This window comes from Magnolia sinica, chromosome 4 (assembly GCF_029962835.1).
Source record: "Magnolia sinica isolate HGM2019 chromosome 4, MsV1, whole genome shotgun sequence".
NCBI classification, from domain to species: domain Eukaryota; kingdom Viridiplantae; phylum Streptophyta; class Magnoliopsida; order Magnoliales; family Magnoliaceae; genus Magnolia; species Magnolia sinica.
The window spans coordinates 115,240,884-115,261,103 of record NC_080576.1 but is presented as its reverse complement, the minus strand read 5'-3'; the positions used below and the strand labels follow the sequence as shown (position 1 = coordinate 115,261,103).

The following is a 20,220-nucleotide window of genomic DNA, read 5'->3' as shown; positions in this document are numbered from 1 at the left end:
AATGAGGATGGAATCTGAGCAGTCTGGGATGTAGGAAATAGGCCAGTAGTTGGTCGAATGTTAGAGGCTTATATGAGTTGTCTGGAAATGTTGATTTGGGGTGCTCTACCTAGAGATCTTAATTTGAAGAAACTTCCACCTGGGTTGGTTGTTTTTGAGCCTTCTCTGTCTAGCAAGAAAGCTTTATCATCTCTTTTCTTACTCTCTGTTATAAAGCTCGGCTACTCTGGGTTTGGTGTTGTGGTTCAAGGCTGGTTTATGTTTATTAGGAGCCATCAGTTTGTAAAGGCTTCACGGCAATATGTTCTACCTAGAGGAAAGGTAACTTCTGGTTCCGTTTTGGGCTGTCTGTTTTTGAGTTGTTCTAGTTTTGATTTTTCTGTTTTGGAATAAATTTTGTGGGGGTCATTTGTTGTATATTCGAATATCTTTCTTTGTTTTTGTTGGGCTATATGAATGGAGTCCGGATCCTCTGTTATCAGGTCAACAGAGAATTCCTGATACCCTAATTCTCATTGGTCCACGTCACTACTCACTAAAAAAATAAAAATAATAAAAAACAGCTTCGGACGCCAAACCATTAGGGTAATAGGAATTCTCTGTTGACCTGGTAACAGAGGATCCCGACTCATATGATAGGCGAGGCACGGCTCTTTTTTGTAGTGCCTGCCTGAAGTGTATGTAAATCTTTTTTTACTATAGATGAAGTTACATGTGGTGTGCTCTCACGTTTCTCAAATAAAAATAAATAAATAAATAAATAAAGCCATTAAAATCCTGCTCTTTATAAAACTTTTCATCAAGAGGTGCAAACTTGTTCAGATAAATTTCTTAATTCAAATACTAACAAAAGGTAAGTTTTAACAGCCAAACCAACGAGCACGGATCCAACGTACTCTTCATAAAAGATGCTCTCAGACGTGCTCGGAGCTAGCAGTGCTAGCGCCCGATTCCAGTTGTTCCACTGTTCTCATTTCGATTGTCGTTGTTCTTCCTTGTGCTGATGTTGTTGTCTCATCGTTGTCATTGTTGGTACCGTTGAGGTCATTCTCTTTGCCTTCTCTGATGGGACTAAATATCCCTGAGATATAACCATAAATAAAAAAGTTGATCAAGCTCAGTATCCCTAATCCCCAATATACATAATCCACACGGCTACTATTTATGTCCACGCCAAACCATTTTGTTGCTTTATTCATTATGGTAGCCAAAAGTGCAAAGAGAAAGTATCCAGCTGCATGCACGCTCTTGAAGAATGAGAAATCCAAGCTCTTCATAGAATCAGGGAGGTGATCATCGAAGAAATCGTGGATGCCGCTATAGACTAATCCATCCATTGCTCCTATCAGGAAAAACTGCGGAAGTAGCCAGAAAATGCTCACGTTGACAACATCATGTTTATTTTCTTGGTCTTCTTCGTCATATAAAACGTGGCCTCCGTTATAAGCATTCAACCTCCTACTCTCCACCAGAGCAGCAGTTATGCAACACAATATCGAGAAGAATATCCCAAGAGTAATTATCCTGTCAGGTCGCCGAGGGTGAAATTTGTCGATTAGTAGCTTTGGAAGTCCGGCCAACATGAACAGCGATGTGACCGGAACTTTTACGGAGCCAAGTCGACGTTCCATGTAGTATGCTTGCTCGATGAACAAAGTTTGTTGCACTGTCGATACTATCCCACACATAACTAAGGTTGCCCAGGTGGGGAACGTGTGCAAGAGACACTTAATTTCCTCTACTTCTGTTACTCTGCATTGCCACCATTTGTTTTTTTCCGCATCCTCTTGTCTGGGACGAATGGCAGCTTTGTCAAGGCACCTGCACGTGCCAAAGGCTCATCAAATATGGTTATGTTGGATTTGGAACAAAGAAGAAAATATAGAGAAATCGATGGAATTAGAGGATGAAGAGTGTTGGACGTTCAAAATCTAAGTAGATGGAACTATATCCCGAAGGATAGGTAAGAGATTCCAAGGGTCCATGCATGTGGAAAGAGGAAATCTCTCCATGTGCGCATGGGGTAATGGGGCCATGCACGTGGGATGAGTGAGAGTCGTAAACTATAATACGGAATTGCAAAGAACGCATCGAGTATGGATATCAAATAAACTAAATAAATGACGTATTTGATTGGGACGCTGCGGGCTTCATGCCACAATCTTTCACACTTCACACCCTCATATAAGCGCTGTGATGGGAATAGAAGCTTCGTGTTTTATCTATGCCATCCATTCAATTTGCCAAATGATTCTAAGGTATGCCCCGGAAAATGAGGCAGATCTAGAGCTCAAGTGGACCACACCATAGGGATAATATTTAAATGGTTAGCGTTCAATCTCCACTGTTTTATGAGGTCTGGTCCAGTTGAGCTTTGAATCTCCCGTCGGAAGAAAAAACTGATGAGTCCGAGTCAAGCGGAGCTGACCTTAGGCTATTACTGTGAGGCAAGATATGGTCATGTTCCTCCTCTTCGTGGAGATCACCGGGCACGGGCCCAGGAAGATGTATATTCAACGTGGCAGCGACAAAGACACGAATCACACGTCCGTATGGGCTTGTAGCTGGCTTGTCATTACGGAAGTCGTACAAGAACTTGCTACAGAAGAACAAACTAGAAGCAACAACCATCACGCCTGTAGTTAGCCAACCAGCATATTTCCACTCATATTTCCACCCACATTTCTCTGCAATGAGAAGTATGATGGAGCCCACTGCCGAGCCCAAGAACTTAGGTGTCCGCCACCAGACATAGTGAAGGACCCTCCTCCCTCCGAAGTTAGCAGTGTCGATCTGATCTTTTCCGTACTCCTCAAGCAATGATTCAAAACAACCATGGCCTACTGCTATTAGGAAACACGTGACGTAGATGGAAGCATCTTCCTCTATCCGTAGTAAAAAACATAAAATGACAAGTGCCTACAAAAAGTTTTTTCCAGGCTTTAAAAGGATGAAGGAAATATAGATGAACATATCCATCCCAATCTCTCACCGTCCATTGACTAGATATCGAGAAAGAACATCAACGGTTTTTGACATGGATGAATTCAAATAAGAAACGCCATACATCAATTTTATTTTTTTTTGACATAGTGTGGCCGACTTGAGTATTGGTTCCGGCTCATTTTTGGTTGGCAAAACGGACAGACGGGGTGGATTTCTCACAAACACCAGGGTGGGCCCCACCGTGGTTCAAATGATAGGGATGACCTGCACAAGTGGCGTGCTAGACTTGTAGCTGTATTTGGTCAGGTCGTGTGTGTGTGATCAACATAGTCTAGCCTTCTTTCCATAGGGAGAACTTACAATGATATAGATGACGATGGAAATGTTGATCATAATGTACTTGCCAAAATAATCATCAGTGAGAAATCTCCCAGCGATCGCTATTAAAGACGACAAGCCCATCTGAATAGCGAGGATTGCTGCATTTTTTGCCATATTCCTCCCCAAAATGTCTTCAAGAATAGACATCAGGTTCCCTATGATTCCGTTGAAAACAATGGCATCGGTGAATACCAGACCTACATAAAACACGTAAACATACGTTACTATACATAAGCTACTTATACGTCAAGTAACCTATCTTGGTTTTTTCTAATTCAACAAGTATGATAAACTCTCCCTGCTCCTCCACTCGACGGAATTGCAAGCGGCAACCTCTCTTAAATGCACAGCCCCCTTTTCTCATCCTCTTAGGCCAACTGCCGGTCCCCAACTGTTGGAAACGGTGATTTCTGCAAATCCAAAACCATGTGCATATCTCATGTGCAAGCTGTTAGATTAGATTTTTTTTCTTTTAAGATCAGATTGCTAGCTGTGTAGATTTCTTTCTAGATTTTTCTGAATTATTTTTTCTTTATTTAGCTACCCCTAGGATGAATCTAGACAGGGATAGTTTAGTAATTTCACACAATAAGAAAGCCTATAAATAGGCAGCAGTGTAATACGATTTTTAATTCATTCCAATAAAGACAGCAGTTCTTTCTTCTTCTTCTTCTTCCAAAAGTTTCAAGTTTTTGTTTCATGGTGGCTGCAGCCACACGTCAGCAGGAAGCTGGGTTTTAGACCCAACAAAGTGGTATCAGAGCCCTTGATCCTTGGGCCTCATCAGCCATGAGAAGGAGCTGTTGATCCTTGGGCCTCATCAGCCGTAAGAAGGAGGTTCTACACTGCCTGTTTTGGGTCTGCAATACCCAAGACAAATCAGTCGTGGAAGGAGGTCTCGCACTCCCTGTTTTCCCTCTGCCAGGTTTGTTTGATACGTCAGTTGTGGTGGGCCCATAACCCACAGGTCTAGTTTTTTATCAGAAACAATTTCTAGCAAAAAAAAAAATCTGCTTTAAAAAAAAACCGATTGAAAAAATCTGTTTTTCAAAAATCAGATTGCAGCAACAATCTGTTATCAAAAAATTTGTTTTTTTTTTAAAAAAAATCTGATTGTAGCAAAAAAAAAAAAAAATCTGTTTTAAAAAATTAGATTTTAGCCAAAAAAAATTATTTTTCTATCTCCCTTCATTTTTCAAAAAAGAAACAGCCATTCCTTTTAAAAAATAGAAAAGATGGCTAGCACAATCCAGCCGCAAGTTCCTAAGTTGTCAAAGGACAACTATGAAAAATGGTGCATTCAAATGAAGGCATTATTCGGGTCGCAAGAACTATGGGAGATCGTCACCGATGGGTATGAAGAACCCACTATGAAAGAAAAGCCGCCTTCACCAATGAAGAAAAGATCACTCTAAAAAATCAAAGGAAGAGAGATAATAAGGCTTTGTTTCTCCTCTATTAAGGGTTGAATGAATCCACCTTCGAAAAGATTGCCGAAGCAATATCAAGCAAGCAAGCATGGGATACCCTTAGCACCATCTTCAAGGGTGTAGATCGAGTGAAGCGGGTTCGTCTTCAAACATTAAGAGCTGAGTTTGAAGCGACTCACATGAAAGAAGGTGAGAATATTACTGATTATTTTTCATGTTTACTTGTAATTGTCAATAATTTGAAAAGAAATGGTGAAAAGATTGAAGATGTCCGAGTTATTGAAAAGATACTTCGATCCCTCACAACCAAGTTTGAGCATGTGGTTGTGGCGATCGAAGAATCAAAAGATATTGAGAAACTCTCCATTGAGGAGTTGATGGGATCGTTGCAAGTTCATGAGCAACGAATGCAGAAGAATGTCAGTTCCATGCCGATGGAACAAGCTTTAGAGTTAAGATTGACTCTGAATAATAACAATGGTGGACGTGGAAGTTCACAACGTGGTGGACGTTTTGCTAACAATTGCGCAAGAGGCAGAGGGCGCGGAACCAACAAAGCCATGGCCAAAACTAGCAGAAAAATACCAATTTTCATGGAAGAGGAAATGGTAGAGGTAGATCTATGCATGGACGAGGAAGTACAAAGAACATCCAATGCTACAATTGCAACAAGCTTGGCCACTATGCATCTGATTGCTGAAGCAAGCCGTGACTCAAGACGAGCTATCCAACTATGTCGAAGCATCAAGCCATGAACAAGAAAGCTCCACACTTCTCCTTGCACAAGAGAAAGGTAGTGATCAGCATGATGTATGGTATCTCGACACGGGTGCAAGTAATCATATGTGCGGTGACAAGAAACTCTTTGTGGAACTCACAGAAGGAGTTCATGGCGATGTAACGTTTAGAGACTCATAAAAAATGCCTACGAAAGGTAAAGGTAAAATCCAAATCTTTCAGAAGAATGGTGTTCCAAACTATATCTCCAATGTTTACTATGTGCCTAACATGAAAAGTAACATACTGAGTCTCGGACAACTCCTCGAAAAAAGGTATGTCATACACATGGAGAACTATTCTCTTTCCATTAGAGATATGAATGGACGTTTGATTGTAAAAGTCCAGATGGCGAAGAACCGTATGTTTCCTCTCCATATAAACACAATGCTTGAGAAGTGTTTTTATGGAAAAGCAAAAAATGATTCCTGGATGTGGCATCTTCGCTTTGGCCATCTAAATTTTAGTGGCCTGAAACTTCTGTCCTTATCAAGCATGGTGCATGGTTTGCCTACTATTGAAACTCCGGAACATGTGTGTGAGGCGTGCACACTTGGGAAACAACAAAGGAATTCCTTTCTGAGTGGAGTATCCCGAAGAGCAAGAGAACCGTTGCAGTTAGTTCACACTGACATCTGTGGACCATTAGATCTAATCTCTCTTGGAGGTAATAAATACTTCATTACCTTCATTGACAATTTCAGTAGAAAATTATGGGTGTATGTAATTAAAGAGAAGTCTGCTGCTTTTACTATTTTTAAAAATTTTAAGGCCCTTGTTGAAAAAGAAAGTGGTCTTAAAATCAAAACTCTTCGATCTGACAGAGGTGAGGAGTACACCTCAAATGTTTTTCGAGAATATTGCAGGGAACATGGCATTAAGCAACAACATACTGTAGCTTACAGCCACAACAAAATGGAATTACGGAATGGAAGAACTGCACCATCCTCGATATGACGAGGACCATGCTGAAGGAGAAAAGTCTGCCAAAGAATTTCTGGGCAAAGGCAGTTGCATATACTGCCTATCTGCTCAATAGGTGTCCGATTAAGAGTGTCAGATTCTAGACACCGCAAGAAGCATGGAGTGGATACAAGCCGAGCGTGATACACCTTAAGATCTATGGGTGTGTTGCCTACGCTCAAGTTTCAGAAGCAAGAAGGAAAAAGCTCGATAATCGTGGCGAGAAGTGCATCTTCATCGGCTACAGCGAAGAGTCAAAGGCATACAAGCTCTGCAACCCACTAACCAATAAGCTGGTGGTGAGTAGAGATGTGGTATTTTGTGAGGAAGAAGCATGGAAATGGAACGAGGAAAACTCAGCCAAAGAAAAGCAAGTCGAGGTCGAAGAATACGAAGAAGAGAGACATGAGAAGCAAGAGCAGACACCCACATCACCCCTTTCGGATCACAGAAGTCCAGGAGTACGCTCCATCTCTCCTAGAAGTACTTCATCACATCAGAATTCATCCAGCACATCTTCATCCGATTCTCCTTCACCCTTGGCTCCCATTAAAATGAAAAGCCTCAAGGACATCTATGCAGAAACTAAGGAAGTGAATTTACTCTGCCTGTATGCGGACCACGAGCCTCTCACATTCGAGGAGGCTGTAAATGAAGAATGTTGGAGAAAGGCTATGGAAGAAGAGATTCATGCCATCGAGAAGAATCGAACATGGGAGTTGACCTCACTCCCCAAAAGCTAGAAGACCATTGGTCTCAAATGGGTGTACAAAATCAAGCGGAATGCTGATGGTAAGATCGAACGATATAAGTCAAGGCTCGTAGCAAAAGGCTACAAATAGAAATATGGGGTAGACTATGAAGAAGTTTTCACCCCAGTTGCTCGCCTTGACACTGTAAGAATGATTATCTCCCTTGCAGGTCATCACAGTTGGATGATCTACCAACTGGATGTGAAATCTGCATTCCTAAATAGGGTACTTGAAGAAGAAGTATACGTTGACCAGCCCGAAGGCTTTGTCATGCAAGGGGAGGAACATAAGGTGTATCGGCTGAAGAAAGCTCTGTATGGGTTGAAGCAAGCTCCCCGTGCTTGGAATGCACGGATTGACAATTATCTTCAAGAGAATGGCTTCGTCAAATGTCCGTATGAGCATGCAGTCTACACAAAGAAGAATGCCTGTGGTGATATCCTTATCGCTTGTTTATATGTTGATGATCTGCTATTCAGTGGGAACAGTCAGGCGATGTTTGAAGAATTCAAGCAGGCTATGTTTAAAGAGTTCGAGATGACTGATGGTGGATTGATGTCTTTCTTCTTGGGCATTGAAGTGAAGCAACAAGTCGGCGGCATTTACATATCCCAGAAGAAGTTTACAAAGGAACTTCTTGAGAAGTTTCAGATGGTCGACTGTAAAGCCGTAAATACACCTGTAACAACAGGCCTGAAGCTCACAAGAATTGGAGAAGGAAGAAACGTCGAATCAATCCTATTTAAGAGCCTAATCGGAAGCTTAAGGTACCTCACAATCACTAGGCCAGATATAGTCTACAGTGTTGGGCTTCTAAGCGGGTATATGGAAACTCCAAAAGAGTCACATTGGTTAGCTGCAAAACGAGTACTGAGGTATATCAAAGGGACTACTGACTTCAGTCTCTTTTATCCATATGATGATGAAGCGATGTTGTATGGATACTCTAATAGTGATTGGGGTGGTGACCAAGATGAAAGAAAAAGTACCACAGGTTATGTTTTCTATCTTGGGTCGACAGCATTTACATGGAATTCAAAGAAGCAGAGTGTGGTCGCCCTGTCCACATGTGAAGCTGAGTACGTAGCAGCTTCATCCACTGTATGTGAGGCGATCTGCCTAAGGAATCTGCTAAAGGAGCTGAAGCATCTACTGGAGGAATCCATTGTTATATATGTGGACAACAAGTCGGCAATCGAACTTGTCAAAAATCCAGTTAAGCATGGAAGGAGCAAGCACATCGACACAAGATATTACTTTCTTAGAGATCAAGTAAAGCAGAAATTGGTAAAGCTGGAATACTGTCATACCACTGATCAAATGACAGATATCTTCACCAAAGCATTACCAACTGACACATTCAGGAGACTTAGATTAATACTTGTAATGAAGCCGGTTTTGGTTTGAAGGGGAGTGTTGGAAACGGTGATTTCTGCAAATCCAAAACCGTGCATATCTTATGTGCAAGCTGTTAGATTAGATTTTTTTTTCTTCTAAGATCAGATTGCTAGCTGTGTAGATTTCTTTTTAGATTTCTTTGGATTATTTTTTCTTTATTTAGCTACCCCTAGGATGAATCTAGACAGGGATAGTTTAGTAATTTCACACAATAAGAAAGCCTATAAATAGGCAGCAGTGTAATACGATTTTTAATTCATTCAAATAAAGACAGCAGTTCTTTCTTCTTCTTCTTCTTCCAAAAGTTTCAAGTTTTTGTTTCATGGTGGCTGCAACCACACGTCAGCAGGAAGCTGGGTTTTAGACCCAACACCAACCTTTCTAGAGCATCCGCACCATATTACTTTCCCTATATATATATATATATATATATATATATATATATATATATATACACACACACACACACACACACAGAGAGAGAGAGAGAGAGAGAGAGAGAGAGAGAGAGAACCGTAGCCTCTCCTAGAGAAGCTCACTAAGAACAGCTCCCAGATCCCTGGAAAGTGGACAACAACACCACCTCCTGCCCAAGATCTTAATCCACCAGCTAATGAAGCCTCACCAACTCATTCAGTAGAGGCCGTTTTTCCTTTGTTAATGGGAAAGGCCGTTTTGTTGCTCTTCAGGGTGACATAAGCCCGTTCCCCTCCCCCCCCCCCCCCCCCCTCAAAAAAAAAAAAAAAAGTTGCTGATTAGGTTAGGTTTCAGCGACGGTTCTTCTTCCTGCTGGGACTGATTTAATCGAAGGTGTTACTATGGCATGTTGAGGTTGCCTCCCCTCCAATTTCTTTATTTGTTTTGAAGGTTGCAGTGGTGAAGTTGTCGCTGCAGGGCGTTTTTACGTGGCTGCATTGTGGTGTCCGGCTGCCATGTTTTCCGGACACAAAAAAAAAAGAAAGAAAGTGGGTAGCTGGAGGGTTGCTGACGTGGAGTTGGGGTTCGTGGTGTTTGTGGTGGAATGTCTTAGATGGTTTGATGTTGGTTTTTGTTGGAAGTTTTGAGGCCTTATTTTTCTAGTGATCTTCATAAGCTAGAGGGTCGCATGTAGAAGAATCTTCAAGCCTTTGAAGTTGCTGCGGTGCTTTAGTTGCGGCCCTTCATGGAAGCTATGATTCCTGATGCTGATTCCTGATGCTTACATCTATTGGCTCATGAGCAGTTGTGGCTTCTGTTCTTAGGGTCCCAGTGACATCAGCTATCTGCTCTCCGTATAGGTCTAAATATCCTTTTTTAGGTTTTTTTCTTTTTTTTTTTTTTTTATTTAATGGTTAAATTTTGTTAGGTGTGGCACGGCTCTTTTTGGCTCTGCCCACCTATCTGGATGTACAACCAATTTTCCAATCAATATAGTTTGAGGTGGTGTGCTCCCACCTTTTTGCAAAAATAAATAAAAAGTATGATAATCAACATCCTTCTGAGCCAAAAGGTAGAAAAATATGTTTGGCTTCCAATATTACATAAGAACTTACTTCATAATTTTGTTTTGTCCATCCTTAGTATCCACCATCCATCATATGGGGCCAACCTTTGATGTGGACCGTTCTCTATGCTGGGCCTACTTTGCCCTCCCTACAATGTAACTATCCATCATTTGGGGCCTACCTTCAATGTGGACCATCCACCTTGCAAGGCCCACCTTCAATGTGGGCTATCCATCATGTAGGGCCAGCTCAGATGTGGGCCATCCTTCATGTCAAACATTGGATGTGGGTTGCCCATCACGTGGGGCAAACCTTTAATGTGGATTGTCCATCATGGAGGGCCCAACTTTGAAGTGGGCCATACATTATGAAGGGCATGGCTTAGATGTGGACCATTCATCATTAAGGGCCGACTTTTGTTGTAAACTATCCTCATGTGGGGCCCAACTTGATATGAGTCACCCATTATGTGGAGCCCACCACCACTGTTATTGTCCATCAAGTGTAGCCCGCCAATATCCATTCCCCCATCATGTGGAACCCACATTTGATGTGGACTGTCCATTGTGGGGGACCCACCTTCAATGTGGGCAGCTATCAGATGGGGCATGCCTTGGATATGCGTCATTCATAATTAGGGGCTGAGCTTTGATTTGGACAGTCCATTATGTAGGACCCACCTTAATGTGGGTTACCCATCATGTAGACCCACCATCAATGTTAATTGTCTATCGTCATGAGGTCGACCTTCAATGTCCATTGCCCATCATGTGGATCCCAACTTTGATGTGGACCATCCATTGTTTTGGCCCCACCTTTGATGTGGGCCATCTATCATGGGGAGCCACCTTTGGTATGAGAGAGAGAGAGAGAGAGAGAGAGAGAGGTAAAAAGTTAAGAAGTAATAATTTTTTTTTTACCAACAGCTATAAGTAACTTTAAAGTATTAAGTTATTTTTGAAAGGATGTTTATTAAACTAACTTAACTTGAAAAAGGAACCTATTTTGATGACATAAGTTAAAGACAACAAAAAAAAAAGAAGAAAAAAAAGAAAAAGAAAAAAGAAAAAGGACCTTTCGAGGAGGAGCCCCATCAAGATATGATTAAGTTATATGGACTCAACTAAGTAGATGGTAGTATATTGCTTATTAGCAGTTTTATTTAAACATTTTATGACCTTGGGTTTTGTATTAAGTCCACAATTGATCAGTGGGCTAAGATTTGATGGTATTTGATAATTTATGGCATGCCATGCTCTTTTTGTTTTTTGTTTTTTTTTTTTTAAATAAAAATAAAATTAATCTCCCTCGTACCTTGATGCCCACAGGTAGCATTGTACATGTGTTCCTCCAGATAAGTACACGGGTTTTCGTAAATACAGTACTCGGGTTACGAAACTGAAGTGTTACATTTTTGGTCCGGAGTCTAGCATTGATGATCACACCTGGTGAACAGAGTGGATGTCAAACAGACAACGTGGGTGGCCCACAGTGCTTGGGTCTTTTCCAATCCAGTAAAACAGGTGTTGTAGAGGATTCCGACCAGGGACCACTGGTTAACAAAATGTGAGGTGGTTGGATCGGATCTCAGTCGGTTAAGCAATGCTCTATTTTGCATTTTCGAATAACTTGTTTATATGACACATGTATGATGTTCCAGGACATTCATCAGGTGCATCCTAGCAGAGATGGTCCATCATCTAAATTTCATACCGTTGGGAAGGCTCACTTGTGGGATGGGACCATCACTAAGTTCTAGTTATGCAGACCCTGAATCGAGCCGACCAGGAACAACAGACCTTGCAGTCTAGTTGAGTTTTTAAACTGTGGGAGGACGCCATAGATGAATGGCCTGGATCATGAGGTAGGACAGAAGGGTCTAGTGGTGAATGAAATAATCTGAGATTACCAGACAAGATGCAATGTTTCCAGGCTTGAAGACTTCCGCTCATCTTGATATGCACCTCCAATAGTCTAATAAGTCCCCAAGTACCAACTGCAATGAATCTGCTCGCAAGTAAAATCAGGACGGTATGTCAGAAAGGCCCATCATGAGCCTGTTTTTTTTTTTTTTTTCATCATGAGCCTGTTGTGTCCAAAAAACAGGTTTAACGTGCAGAAAATGTTTGGACATTTTGAATGATATGCAAAAAATAGTTCGCATTCAACGTGCATGCATGGCCTAATGATGACCCAACCTTCCAAACTTTTGGTTCAGGAGAGGTACATGATTAGGCCTAACCGCCTGAATGGATTAGGCTCGAAAAGGAGAAGGTGAGAGAGCAAGTTTACCTGTAGACCACATGCCAGAAAAGATTCACAGTACAGTCGAATTTTCTATTATACAAATGGGGCCTTTGTTTCACTGATTCGAACGGTCGGTCTATTGGGCCCACCATGAATGAAATATGCCCAAAAGCTTAGTCAGCTTGCTGGTCCTAACCTTCCAATGTCTGGTTCATATGCAGCCCCTCAGAAATTGTACACATGGTGTACGCTAAATCAGATTAAACCATCTAAATTTTGGGACCCAGTAAGCTGCACTTGAGAAAGTAGATTGATTGAATAGTTTTGGGGGCATTTGGATCATAAGTTACCTTAATACCTCAAGCGGCTTATCTTGGTTTCTACTTATTCAATAGCTAGTAAACAACATACTTATTAACCACAATATAGAAAAGTATGTTTGATTTCCAACATCATAAAAGTATTTACTCCACAAGTTTGTCCGGTCCATCCTTAAAATTAACCATCCATTGTTGAGGGTCGAATATTGCATATCAGACCCCAGTTATTGCCAAGATTTACAAACATAGTACTGTTTATCGGCCTGATTTAATCATGTTTGTGATGCAGGGCGTATTCACGAGCTTGGACTGAGAAAGGGTACTAAAAGCATGGAATTAACGTTCAGAATGCACCAAGGCAAGGGACGGACTCCAGGGGACTAAGATCAACGGAGGTAAAGGTAGGTTTATCGCTTTCATAGGACTAGGACAGTTGCTTTATTTGTCTGGCTGAAGACGGTAAACTTAGCGCTCCTGGGAGGCAACCCAGCTCTTCATTTCATTTCATTTCTATCATTAGTTAGTTCAATGTTTGTGGGTAACATTAATGCAAACCCTCACGAGACTACAACTCGTCCACTAGGGGCAACCTAGGGGTTTAAAGGCTTGTTGCATATGCTAAATGCAATCGAGAGCACCTACGAAAGTGGTATAGGTAGGATTTTATTTTTGCTATTTTTATGTTGCCTTCTCTTTCGTGCTGACCGACGCCCATGCTGCGATCTCCTGGAAAGTGCCTCTCGATTCATCATCCAGGTACTATCTTCCCATCACTTTATATTTACTTTTCGTTGTCCCAAGTGCATTGCACGCTCATATCTTTTACATTGAGGACAATGTAGATTATAGGTTGGGGGTGGGAGATTAGGTGACCTAATCAGCATTTTCTTGGTCTTAAACAAAAATTGTGAAATTTTTTAACTTTTCTGGACTTTCTTGTGAATTCGAAGGGACTTTGACAGCCATCTAGGGCACTTGGAATTTCAAGATACATGATGTTGAAAATTTAAGACGCCTGGATTCAGTATCTATTGGATTGCATAATTAAGTTTGAATTGTTAATCCAGAATTAGAAGTCGTACACATTGATTGAGTTATGATCTCACATGTCACATCTCGCTTTCACATTAAGGTTTCATTTTGATATTAAAGGATTTACTTAGTACTCACTAAGCATGAAAGGAACCTGCCTAAGAAAATTGAAAAGATTGGGTGAATAATCGTCACCATAGGTTTGGTCCCTATAGGTGAAGGTTCAACTTCCCAAAGTAGCCTGCGGAAAGGGGTGGGCAATGGTCTTCATCATAGGTTTGCTCCCTATAGATGAAGATTTGATTCCTCCCCTTCGCGGTATTTTTATGAAAAAAAAAAAATACATATCAAAGGTCGATTAGTGAAAAGATGATCAGTGAGGAAAGTTTGAGTTATTATGAATTATCTTAGTGTTTACCGATAATATCATGAAATTAAGAAGTGAACCTTAATGATAAGACGGGATTACACGATACACCCATGGAACTCAATATTTAGAATTGTTCTAATTAATGGATTAATATTTGAGCTTGATTATGAAGTTTACCGTGAGCTTGATTTTAGGAGAAAGTAATGCCAACATTCATGAATCTTAGAATTCAAGTATCTGAATTGTTTTTCATAAATCTCTTGAGTTTGTAGAAATTGTCCTGTAATTCTCAATTTATTTTTTGCATACCTTGCTCGAGACTAGCAAGATGCTGGTTGGGGGTTGTGTTGAGGGTCGAATATTGCATATCAGACCTCAGTTATTGCCAGGATTTACAAACATAGTACTGTTTATCGGCCTGATTTAATCATGCTTGTGATGCAGGGCGTATTCACGAACCTGGACTGAGAAAGGGTACTAAAAGCATGGAATTAACGTTCAGAATGCACCAAGGCAAGGGACGGACTCCAGGGGACTAAGATCAACGGAATTTCACACCAGGGGTCCGCGAAAATTGAGAAACTGAAGCTCAAGCGGCCTGAAAGTCAGCCAAAATGCAAGATCACTGGGTTTCCATCATCTGTTTGGCTCAAAAATTCATACATGGCTTGAGGGCCATAAATTAACCGTACATGTAAAATTTCATCCATTGGATGCCTCTGGAAGTGGCACAACTGATAGATCAGTCACCAAAACAGTGATATGGGGCCCACCTAATCTCTGGATGCGCTTCAGTTCTGGACTCAACGCCTTAAATTAAAAGGGGAAGAAGATGGACGGAGAGGATTATACAGATACATCACAAGTGGACCCCATTGACATCGCCAGTGCACAGTGCATAAGTGCACTCGATGTACACCGAATCAAGACGATCGGTCAGCGCCGCTGACCCGATCCTTCTCGCACATGGAGAATAGCGGACGGACGTTGTCTGTCCATTTTTGTGTAGTGGGCCTCACCAACCATCCAAATCAGTGATCTGGACCGTCCATCATATTCCCATAGTCCGTATTATCCAAGCCTAGGTGGTGGAATTAAAGAAGTCAACGTCGATCATTTTTCAACCGTCCCAACAGACGACCGACGGTGCAATAAAATAAACCATGGGCTACCACGGTTTTAATCCAAAACTGATCAAATATGAACATTTTTTTTAGGGCCATTCAATGGACGAAGTGGATTTTCCATTGGAATTCTAGTGTGGGCCCACAAACACCATCGACTCAAATAGCATTGCATCCTCTGTTTCTGTCTGCGAAATAGAGGCTACGGATGATCTCAGTGGGCTATCATCATGGACAAAAAGATCAATCCGAGCTGTCAATCATGCATAGGGGCGCGATATGGTCAAAACCATGTTGATATTGTATACTCATGCACCCATACGTGCTGGTTTCAACGGTCACAAACGGACAGCCTTGCACCGATTGCAACGTGATTACCACCTTTGGCCGCGTCCATAACATTCCAAAGCCGGACACATCCAGCTAAAATTTCATTGTAGAGACAATTGACGGAGTGGATTTACTGCATAGGATTGATCATGGGCCCCACAGCACTCACCGCAACTTTTTTTACGCAGGGAGTGCGCGTCTAGAAATCCTGCTGCGTAAAGTCCTGTTGTGGGCCTCTGTTTCGATGTTTAAGAAGAATCAACACCGTCCATATTGTAGGGATGAAAATTCTGATCAAGAAGTGGCAGTTATTTCGCTGATCGGCAAGGAAAATAAGGAGTTGGGCATGCCGGCCTTTTGACTGCGTAAACTAACTTACGCAAGGAGAGCTACGCACACCTCCAGTTGACTCTCTCCAATCGACTCCAAGTCTTTATAAAAGGAGAGAAGAGAGAGAGCCAGGGAGAAAACGGAAGGGAAGGTGATCAACGTGGAGGCTGGGAACGTGAGCAAAAGGAGGGACGGGGTTGGAACGTGGAGAGAGAAGGTTGGGAATCAAAGGGTATTTTTTCCTTTTTTGCTTTGGATGTATATTTGTTTTTTTTTTTTTTTAGGGATTTGCCAATCATGTTTAGGGTTGGCTAAACCCCTTAGCTGGGGCTAAGAGGTGAAGCTTGTAGCCTGATGGGAGCTTTTTACTTATGCTTTTTTTTTTTTCAAACTGAATTGATGTTGTTTTTAGTTTAATTAAAGGAATGTTTTTATTCTCTTTAATGGTCTATTGTGACTGAAATTACAATGGATCTGCAATGGCCTTGAATATCTCATTTTCCCTTTTAATGTATATGACGTCAGGAAGCCCTGTTGTTCACCATCATCTCCTGGGCATGGTCAGATGATTATACCCTTCCTAAACTTTCATGCATTGTTGATTGGTTGGTAATTAGTTTAATTCTGTTGTTTGCTTTGCCTCCTGGGCATGGATTGATGATGGAATCCATTCTAATTCATATACCTTTCATCTCTTTAAAAACTATATTAAAAGAAGTTTAGTTTAGTTTACATGATGATGGTATAAGATCTCCCTGATCTCTAAAAGTGGATCCTCTGAATCCCCAGTTTCCCTTCCTCTGAATTCCTTAAGTTTAGATTAATCTCTCACCATTATTCATCAAATTACATTGGATTTAGATTACATCTTTTGCTAGTTCTATACCTAGTTAGTTTCAGATCACGTACAAGTTTCAGTCCCTGTGGATTCGACCTCGGTCTTACCGAGTTTATTACTACATCACAACCCTATACTTGGGGAGTGATCAAGTTTTTGGCGCCGTTGCCGGGAACTGACGGTTGCGATTCTCTGAAATTAATTAGGCTTAGAATTAATTTAAGATTAGAATTTGACTAACTTTAGTTGTAGACTTTTTGATTTTTAGAACTAACTTGTTTTCCTGTTTTGTAGGATCCTGACATAAGTTTCTAAATTGGTAACTCCTTCCTAATTTCTCTACTTTTGCTACTTTTAAAGTTAGGGTTAAAATTTTAGAAATTTTCTAATTCTAATATCCTCCTATCTATAGGAAATAGTTTATTTTTAGAAACTTTCCTCTTTTGTTTTTAGAAACTAGGTTAGTTATTTCCCTTTTTAGAAATTAACTTTCTATTTTATTTTTAGTAACTTTCTAATTTTAACTCTTTTAGAATCTAATTTTGTTTCCTAATTTTCTACTTATAGAATTTTAGTTTAGAAACTAACTTTCCTATTCTGTAGGCCTTTAAGATAGAAATTTCTAATTCGGTGAGTTCCTTCCCTCTACGTTCTATTTTTCAATTCTCTTTTAGTAATTTATTTTCTAGTTTAGGACTTTCTTCTTTTTTAAATCAGTTTACTGCTATCTCTGTTTTAAGGATTTTTATTTTTTATTTTTAGAATCTAACTTATTTTATCTTGTTTTGCAGGTTTTTAACTTAGGGACTCCAAGTTGGTAACTTCTTTCCAAACCCCTCTTTCTTTTTTAGATTTTATTTTCCTTTCTTAGGGTTAGGTTTTAAATCTGATTGAGGGCTACGAGTGTTTCATGCCCAAGTGGGCCCGTGACAACACTCGACGTCTCTTGACTGAAGGAGGATTGATTAAGGGGTTGACTATCCATCGCAGGACTAGACACCACTCGAAATCCCCTGAGTTAATTGAAGTTATGACTGAAGACCAACCTCTTCTACTTCCACCCAGGATGGAGGATATCCAAGATGAGAACGAGGTGCATCAGGCACCCCCGCCTCGTACTTTACGAGATTATCTACAACCGACGGGAGTGAGTACGCCCTCATGCATGATTTTTCCTGAAAACACAGGACAAATGGACATCAAGCCAGGAGTTATCCAACTCCTTCCCAAATTTCATGGACTTGAATCAGAAAGTCCATATTTACATTTGAAAGAGTTCGATGAGATTATAGCTACATTATGTTTTCATAATGTATCTGAGGATACAATCAGGCTGAAACTCTTTCATTTTTTCTTAAAAAAGAAAGCTAAGACATGGTTACATTCACTGCGTCCTAGATCCATTGGCACATGGAATGACATGCAGAGGGAATTCATAAAAAAATTCTTCCCACATCATAAAACGATTACCCTCAGAAAAGCAATCATGAACTTTGCCCAAAAGGAAGATGAAACATTCTTCCAATGTTGGGAAAAGTTCAAAGATTTGGTCAGTTCATGCCCACAACACGGATTTGAAACGTGGTGCATTACAAATTTTTTCTATGATGGACTGACATCTTCCATGCGCCAAATGGTCGAGACAATGTGTAATGGAGAGTTCATTAATAAAGATGTTGACGAGGTATGGGATTACCTCAATAGTCTTGCTGAAAAAACACAATCATGGGACTATTACCCAAAGTCGAACACTACGTCTAGGCCGACTCAATTAAAGGAGAAAGGTGGATTATATTTCTTGAAAGAAGAGGATGATGTCAAGTGTAAAGTGACTACGCTCATAAGGAAAGTTGAGGCCATGGAAGGAAAGAAGGATAAGGTTAATGAAATTGTTTGCGGCATCTGTGATTGCAACATTCATATAACTGAAAATTGTCCTACAATACCCGCCTTTCGAGGAGTATTGAATGAACAAGCCAATGCTGTAAACAACTATCAAAGACCTTTCACTGGACCTAACTCCAATACATACAATCCTGGTTGGAAAAATCATCCAAACTTTAGTTGGAGGAATGGACAAATGGCTACCCCTCAAGGTTTCTTCAATCAAAATCCAAACCAAGTGAAACCTCAAAAAGAACCGGTTCAAAATTTCATACAAGAGCTGGCTCAAGCAATGCGGGGAATTAAAGATTTTATGCAAATGATAGATTCTCGTATGACGGTTATAGAAAAGGGGATGCTTCCTGCACAACCTCTCCCCATTCCTAAACCGCAATACGAGATTAATGATCCCAGCTTTTCAAATCAGATGGGGCACGCTAAATCCATCACCACTCTTAGGAGTGGAAAGATCATTGATAAAACTCTTCCGGTTAGGCCCGAAAAGCCTCAAGAACCAAAAGACGACAAAAATGATGGATCTAGTGATGCCGCACAAAGATTAGAACCGGAACTTCTAGAGAAGCCAGTTGCTTCGTTCCCCCAACGGTTGGTTTCACCAAAACCTCTCTCTAACTCTCAGGATATCCTAGAGGTGTTGAAACAAGTGAAAGTCAACATTCCTCTACTTGACGTCGTAAAACAGATACCTTCATATGCCAAATTCTTGAAAGACTTATGTACGACCAAACGACGACAGAGTATTCAAAAGAAGATCTTCTTGACCGAGAAAGTGAGTGCCATCCTAAAGCAAGACGTGCCACAGAAATTCAAGGATCTCGGTAGCTCAACCATATCATGTGTAATCGGGGACCATTGAATTGATCATATACTTCTTGACTTAGGAGCGAGCGTCAATCTGATTCCCTATGTGATATACAAACAATTAGGTTTGGGTGAATTAAAACCTACCCTAACCACACTACAACTTACTGATCGCTTTGTTCGTGTACCAAGAGGGATAATTGAGGATGTGTTGGTCCAAGTTGATAGATTTTACTACCCTGTAGATTTTATCATCCTGGACACAGAACCCATCAATAACATAAGCACTCAGATCCCCGTCATTCTTGGCCGCCCATTCCTTGCCACTTCAAATGCAATTATCAATTGCAGGAATGGTGTCATGACTATGTCTTTTGGGAATATGACATTGGAGTCAAACATCTTTTTCAATAATGGCAGAAACTTAGAGGAGGATGACGATTTCCACAACATTAACATGATTGACTCTTTCGTGGAAGATACGACACCTCTAACCTTATCCTCTGACCATCTAGAGACGTGCCTGGCCCACTCCCATGATTTTGATGATGACATGATTAGGGAGACGTGCGCCTTGCTTGATACTGCGCCAGTACTTGAAGTTAACCGGTGGAGGCCATAATTTGAAGAATTGCTACAAACCGATGTAGTGCCTCTACCATCTAATCTCAAGCCGTCGAAGCTTGATCTAAAACCTTTGCCCTCTGATTTGAAATATGCTTATTTAGGTCAAGATGAGACATACCCGGTGGTGATCTCTGCCCACCTGGAGAAAGAACAGGAGAGTATGCT

At 40.9% G+C, this 20,220-nt stretch overlaps 1 protein-coding gene and 1 non-coding gene across 2 annotated transcripts in view; both read right to left on the bottom strand.

Moving 5' to 3' along the window:
• Positions 1-761: 761 nt before the first annotated feature.
• Positions 762-20,220, bottom strand: part of LOC131243979 (protein NRT1/ PTR FAMILY 5.6-like) — a 44,853-nt gene continuing 25,394 nt past the window's right edge. The window contains exons 2-5 of the mRNA XM_058243641.1: positions 12,041-12,138; positions 3,307-3,524; positions 2,429-2,919; positions 762-1,821 (exon numbers count right to left, since the gene is read on the bottom strand). Of these exons, the coding sequence (XP_058099624.1) occupies positions 915-1,821; positions 2,429-2,919; positions 3,307-3,524; positions 12,041-12,083 (1,659 nt within the window). The 5' untranslated portion in view covers positions 12,084-12,138 and the 3' untranslated portion in view covers positions 762-914. The remainder of the gene's footprint in view (positions 1,822-2,428; positions 2,920-3,306; positions 3,525-12,040; positions 12,139-20,220) is intronic.
• On the bottom strand, positions 18,191-18,297 carry LOC131244752 (small nucleolar RNA R71). The gene has a single exon (XR_009170530.1). It is a non-coding gene; the product is annotated as a small nucleolar RNA R71 (small nucleolar RNA).